The sequence below is a fragment of the Acinonyx jubatus genome, chromosome X (assembly GCF_027475565.1).
Source record: "Acinonyx jubatus isolate Ajub_Pintada_27869175 chromosome X, VMU_Ajub_asm_v1.0, whole genome shotgun sequence".
Taxonomy (NCBI): domain Eukaryota; kingdom Metazoa; phylum Chordata; class Mammalia; order Carnivora; family Felidae; genus Acinonyx; species Acinonyx jubatus.
In genome coordinates, this window is record NC_069389.1 from 98,464,088 (window position 1) to 98,477,677 (window position 13,590).

General features: G+C 36.5%; 1 protein-coding gene across 16 annotated transcripts in view; it reads right to left on the reverse strand.

Annotated features, from left to right (window-relative positions):
* Positions 1-13,590, reverse strand: part of THOC2 (THO complex subunit 2) — a 112,264-nt gene that overhangs the window by 96,679 nt on the left and 1,995 nt on the right. For all 16 annotated transcript variants that reach the window (XR_008289854.1, XR_008289855.1, XR_008289856.1 and 13 more), the window contains exon 2: positions 643-701. Coding sequence is in view for 13 of the 16 variants with exons in the window: in XM_053201624.1 (XP_053057599.1) it covers positions 643-701 (59 nt within the window). In the remaining 3 variants the exon portion in view is untranslated. The remainder of the gene's footprint in view (positions 1-642; positions 702-13,590) is intronic.

Consider the following 13,590-nt stretch of genomic DNA (forward strand, 5'->3'; position numbering starts at 1 on the left):
ATGCTTTAAACTTACTAGACATAACTGCTTTTGTTTTTGCCTCTCCTTTTCTAAATCTAATGCCTGATTTTAAATTAATAAATGTTAAATTGTAAAATCCTTTAAAATTTACATCCTGTTTAATTAATTTTACTTAATAAATCATACTTGTGATATGCAGTAAACAACTCCTTTGCTTTTAACATTTTCCATGACAACTGTCTTTAATAAGATCCCTAGATACCACCTAAACATAACCAGCTTTAGTAAAAACACAACCTCAGTTTCTGGAAATTTCCTAGTGCAAACAAGATCAGAATAGTTTTTCCAGGCTAGCTTTTCTCTTCTGTTTATGACTGATAACTAGCCTCTGTAATTTTTAATACAGCTACCAACTGCTGATATTTAGCTAATCATGTCGCAATTATAAAAGCCAACATATGACGATTATGCAGATCAAATAACATCCATACAGAGATATATAGTCTTACCATAACTATAGTTTTAATCCTAACTGTAATATAGTCACATAAAAGCTTTATATAATATGAACTATATCTCAAACCTTTTGTTTTTAATTCATAACAATTTAACAGAAAACAGGACATCTATTAATGTTGACCAGACCAAAAATAATAGCTATGATACTTTTAAAAGTCTTACCTCTGTAAGTTGAACTATCATGGCTTTTATTTTCACTGAGGATCCGGCATAAATGCAAACTAGAATGAAACAGAAATAATATGTATTAATTTCCAATCCTAATATAGATTATCCTTATAGAGTATATTATATCAACTAAAAATATTTGGAAACGTATAAGATATGTTTAGATCCATTAGTTTATAATGAGAATAAAACAAACCTAAAAACCCTAATTGGTCAGAACTGGAGGATGCTAGTGAATGAATTCATTATTTTTGAAAAGTGGTAAATAAAAGAATAAAAATCAAGCACTTACTCTGTTTTTCACATATGAACCTGTAGTTGATAAGAAATGTCTCTGTACTGAAGTATTTCAGCTAATAAAGAAGGAATGACAGAAGAACATAACCATTTTAAGATTCCTAATAAATTGAAGGATCTAAGTCAGCATCTATCAAGAACTGTTTACATCACGAGACAATCAAACATTATGTGTATCCTGATCCTGATTTTGAAAGAATACACCAAGCCACCTATGAAGTTGTCTTTTTAAAAAAAAAAAAAAAGCCATGAACCTAAATTCAGACTGTGGAAAACTCTACAGACAATGCCCCAGTCCCTTCAATAAATACACTGCAAGGAAAAATTAAAGATGCTAGGGAATCCTCAAGGTAAAAAAAGGCTTAAGAGATGTATCAATCACAATGTTTGGACCCTATCTCAAACAAGTATTTTTTTAAATTAACATTTCTGAGTCAATTGGAATATTTTATAAAGATCTTATAAATTCTATAAAAAGTTATCTTTAAAAGATAATGCTGAAATATTCACAGATGTAACGGTATTTACTTCAGTAGAATGGGAAAACGGGTGGGGTTTTAGATGAAACAAGACCAGCCAGCAGTTGAGAACTACTGAATCTGGTTGATGATTTCATTGGTATTCTACTTTCTCATCTGTTTGAGATTTGTTGTTTCCAATAATAAAGTTTAAAAACAAAAAAACCTGAAAATTGAAAAAATACTTGTATTTTAAAAACCTCTTCATTAGATTAATTTAAACGTTGCAAAGAAGGATAGATACATAGAATACAGTGAAAAGGGATAAGCTTAATTGGAATTCCAGAAAGAGAGAACAAGGGCAAAAGCAGTATTTGAAGAAATAATAGCCAAGAATTCAGTTTTCTAGAACCTAAGTGAAATCCACAACTGGGCATACCATAGTAAAGCTAGAGAAAATCAAAGACAAAATCATTTAAGAACTGGGGGGGGGGGGGGACTATCTTCAGGACTTCTCAACGAGAGCGTGGAAAGATACATCCAAAGTGCTGAAACAAAGTACCTGCCCACCTAAAAATTCTATACTCAAAAAACATAGTTCCAAGAAAAGACAAAATAATGACTGAAGTTCAGACAAACAATAACTGAGTTCACGCACTAAAATAAATACTTAAGGACATTTCTTAGTCAGGATAAAATTATTAGAGAGAACTTTAGAGCTACAACAAGAAATGAGGAAAAAGTGGCAGGTACATGGGTAATTCTAAATGAATATTAACTGATAGTTAATAATAGGGTCCTGTGATATTTAAACATGTGCAGTATTAAATATCTAGATAAATGGTAGGGTCCTGTGATATTTAAACATGTGCAGTATTAAATATCTAGATAAATGGAAAAATAATATTGAAATCCCTCAAAAGTAATGTGAGTTTATCCCAAATACACAAAGTTGGTTCAAATTAATTCACCACATCAAACTGACTTTTAAAAATCATGAGTTAACAGATGCATAAAAGACACTTGGCAAAATTCAACATTCATTCACTAGGTTTTTTTAAACTGTATTTATTCATGGCGGGGGGGGGAGGGGTGGGGGGAGAAAGAGAGGGGAGAGAGAGAGAATCCCAAGCAGGCTCCAAGTTGTGAACAAGGAGGAGCCTGATGACACGGGGCTCAATCCCACAAATGGTGAGATCACAACCTGAGCTGAAATCAAGAATCGGACAATTAAACAACAGAGCCACCCAGGTGCCCCACACTAGTTTTTTAAAAAGATTCAAAAATAAGGATAGAAGGGAACAGTTATAATTTGGTAACACAGCAGCTCTCACAGTGTGGTTCACGAATCCCTAATCCCCAAGACACTTACTAGAGTTCTGCAAGGTCAAAACCATATTCATAATAATACTAAGACATCATTTCCCCTCTTTGCGGTATTAACATTTGCACTAACGGCTCAAAATAAAAGGAAGGAAAGACTGCTGGCACCTTAGCACGTATCAAAGGCACTTGCATCAAATTGCCTCACTGATTCTTCGTGATCAAGAGATCAAAGGAAAGCATAAAGCCAGTCCCATGTAAGATGTCACTAAACTGTTTCATTTTATTTTTCATGACCATTCACAAAACAAGAGCTGGTTTCATTTCACTTAAAAAGGTACTTAATTGGAGTGGCATCAGCAAGATGGCAGAACAGGAAGCCCCAGGCCTTCCTTCCTCCCAGAGAGGATAAAAATTACAGAAACACCAACTCAACAACAATATACATGCCAAGTCCCTTTATGAGAAATTCAGAAACCACTTAAGAGGCTCCAGGTGAGCACTAAAACAACTGCATCAAAGCCAGCATTAAAATTCATGTCACCCTTTCACCATTGTCCCTCCTCCTGGCACAGCACCACACAACTGGAAAAAAAAAACTCCCAGCTCCCGAATTCTCCCTAGGGAGGGAAAGAGAGGACTGGACTTTACATCTAACATTCTGACTTGCGGTGGGGGCTGCTGCCAGAGAGACTAGTTTCTTTCCGTAACATCAGAAGCACAGAAGGATCTGGCGTACTCTAGGTGCCCGAGACCTGCTGACAACAAAAAACAGCTGGGTGGTGAGCTGCAGATCCAGAGAATCCACAGTACAGCAAACAGAAACCAATACAGCTCAGCAACCTCTCCCTCAGGGGACAAAGAGAAGACTGGAGCATGTGCCCAACGTTCCAGCTTTTGGGTGGACTGCCTGAAGGACTTCTGTTTAGCCTGACCTAGGGCACTGACAGTACCCAACATACTCTAGCCGCCTGGGGGCCACTAAAAACAAAAAAGAGCTGGATGGTATGCTGCCACTGCACAGGACAACAGATGGACACCAAAGGAGTCCAAGCAAATGAGTACAAGCTTCTGGAAAAAACTGGAAAATACCTTTAATATGGAATCTATACACATAAGTCCAAAAGACATATCCACAGAGAAGGTTTGAGAAGCCCCCAGATGATCCAATAGCCAGGATGATTGGTTAAGGCCTTTCCCTGTACTATGCCAATCCATAAACACTGGAAGAAAAGAGCGTTTTTTCAAATACAGTCATACAAGCACAAAATTAAAAGGATGTAAAGAAACAGGGAAAATGGCCCAATAAAAGGAACAAAATAAGTCTCCAAAAACTGACCCTGAAGAATTAGAGGTGTATGAGTTACCTGATGAAGAATTTAAAATAACTATCATAAAGATGCTCAATGAGTTCAGGAAAATGATGCATGAATAAAATGAGATCTTCAACAAAAGGATACAAAATATTTAAAAAGAACCAAACAAAAAGATCAGTGGCTGCCAGGGGTTGCGGACAGCCAGAGATGAACAGGCAGACACAGAGGATATTTAGGGCAGTAGAAATACCCTGATACCCTAATGGAGGACACATGTCATTATACACTTATACAAACCCTTAGAATGTACAACACCAAGAGTGAAGCCAAAGGTAAACTATGAACTTTGGGTGATTGTGATGTGTTGATATAGATGCATCAATTGTAACAAAGGTACCACTCCGGTGGAGAATGTTGAAAATAAGGCAGATAGCTATGCACGTGGGGACAAGGGGTAAATGGGAAATTTCTGTACCTTCCTCACATTTTTTCTGTAAATCTAAAATTGCTGCAAAAAAATTAATTCTTAAAAAAAATAAAACATAAGGTGCCTGGGTGGTTCGGTCGGTTGAGCGTCCGACTTCGGCTCAGGTCATGATCTCACAGTTCACGGGTTCGAGCCCCATATCAGGCTCCGTGCTGACCGCTTGCTCAGAGCCTGGAGCCTGCTTCGGATTCTGTGTCTCCTTCTCTCTCTGCCCCTCTCCCGCTCACGCTTTGTCTCACTGTTTCTCAAAAATAAATAAATGTAAAAAATAAAATAAGTATTAGGGAGGATGTAGAAAAACTAGAACCCTTGTGCATTGTTGCTGGGAATGTAAAATGGTACAGCCACTATGAAAAATAGTATGGAAGTTCCTCAAAAAATTAAAAATAGAATTATAATCCAGCCATCCCACTTCTGGGTATTTATTCACAAGAACTGAAATCAGGATTTCAAAAAGGTATTTCTGAGGGGCACCTGGCTGGCTCATGGGGTAGAGTGTGCAACTCTTGATCTTAGAGTCCTGAGTTCAAGCCCCAAGTTGAGCGTGGAGCCTACTTAAAAAAAAAAAAAAAAAAAAAAAAAAAGAGGTATTGCACTCCCATGTTCACTGCAGCATTATTCACAATAGCCAAAAAGTAGAAATAACCTACATGTACATCAACAGATGAACATATAAAGAAAATGTGGCATATACATACAAATGAATATTATTCAGCTGTAAGAAGGAATTCCTGTCATATATTGCAACATACATGAGCCTTGAGGACAGTATGCAAAGTGAAATAAGTCAGTCACAGAAGCATAAATATTGCACAATTCCACTTATATGAGATGTATCTAAGGGAATCAAACTCACAGAAGCAAAAAATATAATTTCAGTGTTTGCCAGGGACTACATACAGGGAAAGACAAATGGGGAGTTGCTATTCAATGGGTATAAAACTTCAGTTACACAAGACGAAAAAGATCCAGAGATATGTTGTACAACATTGTGCTTATCCTTAACAATACGGTACTGTTACTTAAAAATGTGTTAAGGCTATCCTTGTTATGTGTTTTTATCTACAATAAAAAAATGTGCTTGATGAAGCAGTAAAACATATTAATGAAATCCTGAGCCTAAGAGCAAGTCTTTTTTTAAGAACATGTATTTTAATATTCTATGTGAAAAATGGAAAGTACACACAGCATTTCTGACACACACCAAAATACTACGGTTGCCTCCAGGAAAATCACTTAAGCAATTATTTAGATTGTGAGCTGATTTCTCATAGAACGCCATCTTTACTTGAAAGAACAACTCAAACCATGGTTATTCAGACTTGGGTCTTTGGCAGGCATTTTCTCAAAAATAAACCAACTGAGCCAGTCACTTCAAGGAAAACAACTGAGAGAATTTGTTGTTGCCAATGATAAAATGTAAGGTTTCAAATAAAAATTTGAATTCTGAAAACTTAGAGCTGCCACCACAGACTTGACTAGTTCCCAATTCATAAATCTTTCCTGATTATCTCAGTGATGATACTAAAGAACATGTTTTCTTATTTAATACAATGTATTGTGTTAGTATTTGGAAGAGCTGCATCATTCAGTGAACCAGTATTTTCCAATTGATCAATGCATGATGTTGCAAAATAATGCATGGGTAAAAGATTCCAAGTAAAAGAGAGACAAATGCACTTTAATTTAACAAAGTACAAAAAGTTCACTGATGCAGTTTTGGATTTGGCATTACAACAAATCATTAAGAAACTACCATTTGACAAATTTTGACATGATATCAAAGAAGAATATTTACAATTACCTGAAAATACTATTAAAATTCTCCTCCTTCTGCCAACTACTTATCTGTGTGAGGCTGGATTTTCTTCATACATATCATCCACAACAATATAATGCAAACCTTACTTTACAGCACACATAAAAATCAACTCCAGTTAGGTAAGGCTTAAAAATGAAAAGCAAAAGGGGCACCTGGGTGGCTCAGTCAGTGAAGCATCTGACTTCAGCTCAGGTTATGATCTCACAGTTCTTGGGTTCAAGCCCCTCGTCAGGCTGTGACAGCTCAAAGCTTGGAGCCTGCTTTAGATTCTGTGTCTCCCTCTCTCTCTTCCCCTCCCCTGCTCTCTCTCTCAAAACTAAATAAAAAACTTTTAAAAATGAAAAGCAAAATAGTAGGTTTCCAGAAAATCATAGGATAAGTTCATTTGCCTTGGAATGAGGAAAGAGTGCTTAAACACAAAAAACTACTTAATCATAAAGCAAATGATCAATAAATTTGACATTAAAATGAGTAACTTCTGTTCATCAGAAAGTACCATTCTAAGAATGGAAATACAAGCCAGAGTAACAAAAGATATCTGCCACACATACAGTATAACCCACAAAGGGCACAAATACATACTATATAAACTCTTACAAATCAATGAAAGAAATGCAAACAACCCAATAGAAAAATGGGGGGGGGGGGGACGGTGGAATATAGAGAGGCCTTTCACAAGAAATCAAAAATCCAAATGGCCAATAATATATAAAAAGATGCCCATGAAAATACAAGCACCAATAAACTACATACACATACATATCATATTGACAAAAAATTTTAAGTCTGACAATATTAAATGTTAGCCAGGATGTGAAGCAATGTGAACTCTCATACACCTGCTGTTGGGAGTATATTTTGAAACAGATTCACAGTTTATAGCAGAGCTGCAGTTTGTCACAATCTAGAACCCAGTGATTCTACACTTCAGTATACATCCCACAAAAATACATGCTTGTGTACACCAAGATACCTATATAACAATGTTTCCATTGGCACTGTTGGTAACAGCTGAAAATTCAAAACAGCAAAACTGTTTATCAGTGCACGAGAAACTGTGGTAGAGTTATGCAATCTTGTAACTATGAAAATCAAAGAATAACAAATACAAAAACATGAATGCATACTAAAGGCATAAGGTTGAGCAAAAGCAGCCAGATACAAGAAAACACACCCTCTATGATTCCATTTATAAGTAATTCAAGGCACAGGGGCACCTGAATGGCTCAGTTGCCATTCTTGATCTCACCAACTCTTGATCTCACCTCAGGTCATGATCTCACAGTTCATGAGTTCCAGCCCTGCACTGGGCTCTGTGCTGATGGCGTGTGTGGAGCCTGCTTGGGATTGTGTCTCTCCTCTCTGCCCCTCCCCTGTGTGCGTGCTCTCTCTCTCTTTCAAAATTTAATAAACTTTAAAAATTTTTCAAGAACAAACTTCAGCTCACTGGGTAGTAAAACTGTAAATAAGGGGCGCCTGGGTGGCTCAGTCAGTTAAGCATCCGACTTTGGCTCAGGTCAAGATCTCGTGGTTCAGGAATTCAAGCCTCATATTCTGTGCTGACAACTCAAGAGCCTGGAGCCTGCTTCGAATTCTGTGTCTCCCTCTCTCCCTGACCCTCTCCCACTTGTACTCTCTCTCTCTCTCTCTCTCAAAAATAAACAAACATTAAAAAAAAAACTAAAGACAAGGAAGAGAAAATCATAAATGTCAGGAAAATGGTTACCATGGAAAAGTAAAAAGTGTGCAATCTGGAAGGGCAGTTATGTTGTCTTGACCTAGGTGAGAGTTACATGGGTGTGCATCTTACACTGATTCTTTAAGCTCTACATTTAAGTTTTATGCACTTTTCAATATTTTTTTAATTGCACAATTTAGAAAAAGAAATCTTACTACAAGTTGCACAAGGCTCTAACAAAAAAGAAAACCCATGAATGCACATGTTTTTTACTTTTAGGTCCAGCAATACTTTTGCCATAATCAATAAAACAAATAATTTTTAAGACTTAGAAAATACGCCTCTATATCACACCTAAAGTGAAATATGTCACATCACAATCACCCACAGAGTGGGTGATCATCTACTTTGCAGATTATCTATGCTGGTGCAGCTCACCATTCTGTGTCTTTTTATTATTTCAATACTCCATCATCATGATGAGCAGAGTAAAGTAGTTTAAAGTCAATAAACTTTTCCTAACAACAATTCAGTTGTAGGTCACAAAACCATCTTCAAAATCAAAGAATAAAAAGGCCTTGCCAATGGAGGATAATTATGAGATGAAATCTGCATAGTTTGAAAATCTCATTTAGTTATTAGTTTTTAACCAACTCCTATTTTAAAAAAATGAAAACAAAGAAAAATTTGCAGAGAGCACATTATAAATGGTAAAATAAACTAATTTAAGTTTTACCGCAAGTACTTTCAACTACTTCCCTGGAAAACTAAACAGGCCTTCCAATGTGTTGAGAACAGTGGTTAAGCTTTTAATTTCTCAAAATGTTAAACCTACCACAAGCTTATCTGAAATATAAAGCAAAATCAATCTTCCTTCCAATACGCAACACAGAAATATCTGCTTCAGACAAGCATGAGAAATGTAACCTAAAAATGTCTACCATGTAGCTTTTATGTTAAGAATAAATATATAAGAAAGTGTATCAAGATCGCTTCAATACTGGGGCAGCTGGGTGGCTCAGTCCGTTGCATGTTCAACTCTTGATTTTGGTTCAGGTCACCATCCCCCAGCACATGAGATCAACCCCTGCATTGAGCTGTGTGTGTCAGGCTCTGTGCTAACAGTGTAGAGCCTGCTTGGGATTCTCTCTCCCTCTCTTCTCTCTCTCTCTGCCCCTCCCTCTCTTTCTCTCTCTCCCCATCTCTCTCTCTCTCTCTCTCAAAATAAACATGTAAAAAAAACCAGATCACTTCAATATTTGTTATAAAGTATTAAAACAGTTCCTTGTGATTCTAACTGTCCCCAAAGGTTCAATTCCCTTTAGAAAGTAGTAGTAGGAAACTGGCTTTTGACAGAAGAATGTAATGGAATCAAGTAACTCATCTTTCCCCTTGTACCCAGGCTACTAAAAAGCAAGGTCAAATATTCCTTTTTTCTTAATTTTTTTAATGTTTATCATATTTGAGAGAGACAGAGCATGAGCAGGGGAGGGGCAGAGAGAGAGAGAGGGTGACCCAGAATCTGAAGCAGGGTCCAGGCTCTGAGATGTTGGCACAGAGCCCGATGCAGACTCCAACTCATGAGCCCTGAGATCATAACCTGAGCCGAAGTTGGATGCTTAACCGACTGAGTCACCCAGGCGCCCCCAAATATTCCTTCTTATGGTGAATGTATTTGCTTATTCACATTTTCAGTAGCTTCATTTTCCATTTGTTTTACTAAGCTTAATGCATATATCTTTCACAATAATCCTTCCAGTGGGAAGGGGGGAATGTCAGTGTTCCCACTTCATCCCACTTAATCCAATGGTACAGCCAATGTTAGACAATTTTAAGAAATACCGTAATTGAAATATAATTCCATCTTGCCAGTCACAAGGCCACATATTCATTAGGATTCAGGTGACAATGTCATCGTGAAGTATTAACTGGCATCTCAAAGATTTACCCAAATTGTGTAAGGAATCACTAATGGTTTATTAGGGTAAGGCAATTCATTTGCATAAGATACTTTTATTTCCCTACTATAAAACAGTTCTTCCTTAGTTGTAGGAGGAAACTAAACCAGTTGCTAAGAATGTTCCCCCAATCAGAAGATTTGTCCATATTCTTCTCCCTAAGTAATTCACGAATAGAAGATCATCAAGTACATATCCTGAAAGACACAATTCTGTTTCTAAATGCTGCATGTCTTACCGCACCTGTTAATCAGTTTTTATATTATAAATTGTAAGGGGAGAACTCCCTAAATTATAAAGGGAAAAAAAAACAAAACTACCTCTAACAGTTACCCACTTAATGTGCATTTTTTTTAATATTTATTTTTGAGAGAGACAGAGTGCAAAGTGAGAAGGGGCAAAGAGAAAGGAGACACAGAATCTGAAGGAGGCTCCAGGCTCTGAGCTGTCAGCACAGATCCTGACGCGGGACTCAAACCCACCAACCATGAGATCGTGACCTGAGCCAAAGCCAGACGCGTAGCCAACTGAGCCACCCAGGTGCCTCTAATGTGGCTTTAAAAATAATCAAATATTAGGGACCCCTGGGTGGCTCAGCCGGTTAAACATCCAATTTCAGCTCAGGTCATGACCTGATGGTTCCTGGGTTCGAGCCCTACCTGCATCAGGCTCTGTGCTGACATTTCAGAGCCTGGAGCCTGCTTCAGATGCTGTCTGTCTGTCTGTTGCTCTCTCTCTCTCTCTGTCCCTCCCCCACTCACACTGTGTCTCTCAAAAACAAACATTAAAAAAAAATAATAATCAAATATTCTTCCTCAGTCCAAATGATTATTTGATTTCCCTAAAAACCTCCAAATACTTGAGTTCACCAGTTTTTCCACTTTTAAAACAACTTGGTACTATTGTGGAGATGCTGTCTCAGGTCCTTGAGAACAAAGACAGAATCTACTTTCTGTCAAAGAAACTTAAACTGAATGTCTTAGGTTCTTCCAAGGACTCAAGTATTTTGTGAATACTTGAGTATTTAGCTTTCCACCTCACTTGATCCCGCTTTTCAATAAAAAAGGAAAGAGCACAAGCCTGAGCTACTTGAGATGTTATGGTCAACATCTCAAAGGTGGCTTCACACTGATGTTGACCTGTGCTTCAATTAATTCTTAAAAGCAAAACAACAAAAAAGGCTCAATTTGGTGAAGCAAAATACTATCTCTACTACCATTACCAGAATAGAAATATAACCCACAAAAATGAATACTGGGCATGCAGTTTTATCTTGAATCATGCATTTATGAAAATGAAAATATTCACTTATGAGGAGGAAAGGGAACAGGAAATGTTTAAAAAAGAACAAAGGTTCCTGCACACAAGTACATTAAATAGCACTCTCTCTACCTTAATATTTAAGCGCTGGAGAATAATTTTTCTAACAAAGAAAGCAATAGCCTAGAAAAATCTCCTGATGTTTGCTACAACATTTTTTTGAAAAATGCATTTCTCTTACCAGGAAAATGGACCAAGACTTATTCTTAACTTGTGAATACAGATCAAAATGAGAAAATAAACGCCAATGAAAACTAAAATACGAAGAAAGGATTTCAGATAAAACTTCAGCTGAATTTAGAGCATCTTTTGAAGAAAAAAAAAAAGACCCAACTACCAAGACAAATCTCTTAGAATGATTATTTGCCATAACCGTCCCCCCCACACACACACACCCCTCCAAAAAATTCAGGTCAGACATTTAATGAACATCCACATGCACTCAGAGAAGTTCTGGAAGGTATAAAATCATTTAGTAGCAGAAGAATAAGAATGGCAATCACAACACCTGGCAATTAAATTTTAAAAGTTTATTATAATTACCAATGATTAATAAGGTAATATCTAACAAAAATTCTAATATATAAATTTTTAAAAAGAAAAATGAAGATCTTCAAACAAACATAATATTCAACAAATAAAAATATTTCTAAACTAGACCAAGTATGGACATAAGGCTAACATCTTCAGATTAAGACCCTGGAACATAAATCCTCCAGTAAGGTTGCTTGTGACACAAAAGAATGCTGAGTTCACTGTGTTAATGATTTCTACTAAAACCAGAATTCACCACTGGATCTACCAGTACATCCAAGTTTGTTAGCATAATCACGCAAGTCCTATGCTAACATAAAGTTGTCAAGAAACTAATTTCAAAATTAAAGTGATTAAATGTGTATCTTTCACGTGTGGCAGAATTCGAAAGTTTACATTTAGATGTGAAACTTGTAAGAAGAGCTCTAAGTGTTACTAAGAAAGACAACAATTATGTTTTGGTAGTCCTAAGAGTTCTATAATTTATCATCAAAAACATCAGTATCTCTCGAAACAATAGGTTAGCTAGGTGTGTGATGGACCATTCAGACAAGCAAAATAGTTTTTCTTTCCCATGATTACCTAACAAAGCTTATTCTTCAAAGCCAACACTCTCCATCTTAATACAGTTGCTTTCCATGAGGCACAATTAAGAAACTGCCCTCTCTGCAAGTTACTAAATGCCCCATACTCTCATGTATTGCTTTAGCACTATGTTCCTGAAGTTGACTACAACTCCCAAAATACACTGGTAGGAAGTGAGAGACAAGAAATGAACCACCTCATGAAATACACCATGCATTTTTCTTAAAAAGGTAGTTTTCAGTCAAGTTAAAGCTCATCTGCTAATTTGCCTCATAAAAAAACTAAAAACCCACCCAAGACATTATCTTAAATATTGGCCATATTCTAAAAGCCAAATCTCTAAAAGGATTCACTAATAATTTGTTGGCACACTACCTTCATTTTTAACAGTACCAGTTGCTGGTTTATATTTAAGAGGCTCTGTTTTCAGACAAAGGAAAGGATTTGGGGTAATATATTTACAACACCATTCATTCTAATAAGATGAAAATGCTAGGTACAAACACTCCAAAGTCAGACTGTACACAACAAAGTTTTCAAAGAAGGGAAAGAGGTCAGATAAATGAAGCCCAAGTACTGGATGGTGATGTATTTGCCTACTTAAAATATTTCATTTTGCCACACAACTAACAACTTTACACTCTTCATATAACAGAATACAATTATAAAACTGACTATACTGATTTGAATTTACTATACTTCAAACTACACTCCTCAAAGCACGGAATAACTACATACAAATAAGCCCTAACAACAGTTTTGAAAAAGCTCTTCAGGAACAATACAGGGAGCATGGATCATGCAAATATACATAAAGTGAAAACAAAATGTCATTTTGACAAGGTATTTCAATCTCCTACATCATTTTCTCCAACCACTGCCAGTAAGAAGCCAAGCAGAATTTCACCTTCTATCCCTAATACCACTCATTCTAAGGTGAAATAAAACTGTCAAAAACAGCTGGAAGGAGGAAGCTGAGCAATCTATAAAGATGACAGACCCTAAATAACTAAACAAAATAGTGAACTGATCTATCAGTTTGGGGAGATTATCCTAATCTAATACAGATGAAAATAATGGTTTGGTTAGGTAAATTCCCATCCTGCCTTCCCTACACACAAGGGACTTAATAGCTATTTGTTAAACAGCATGTACAAGAATCTG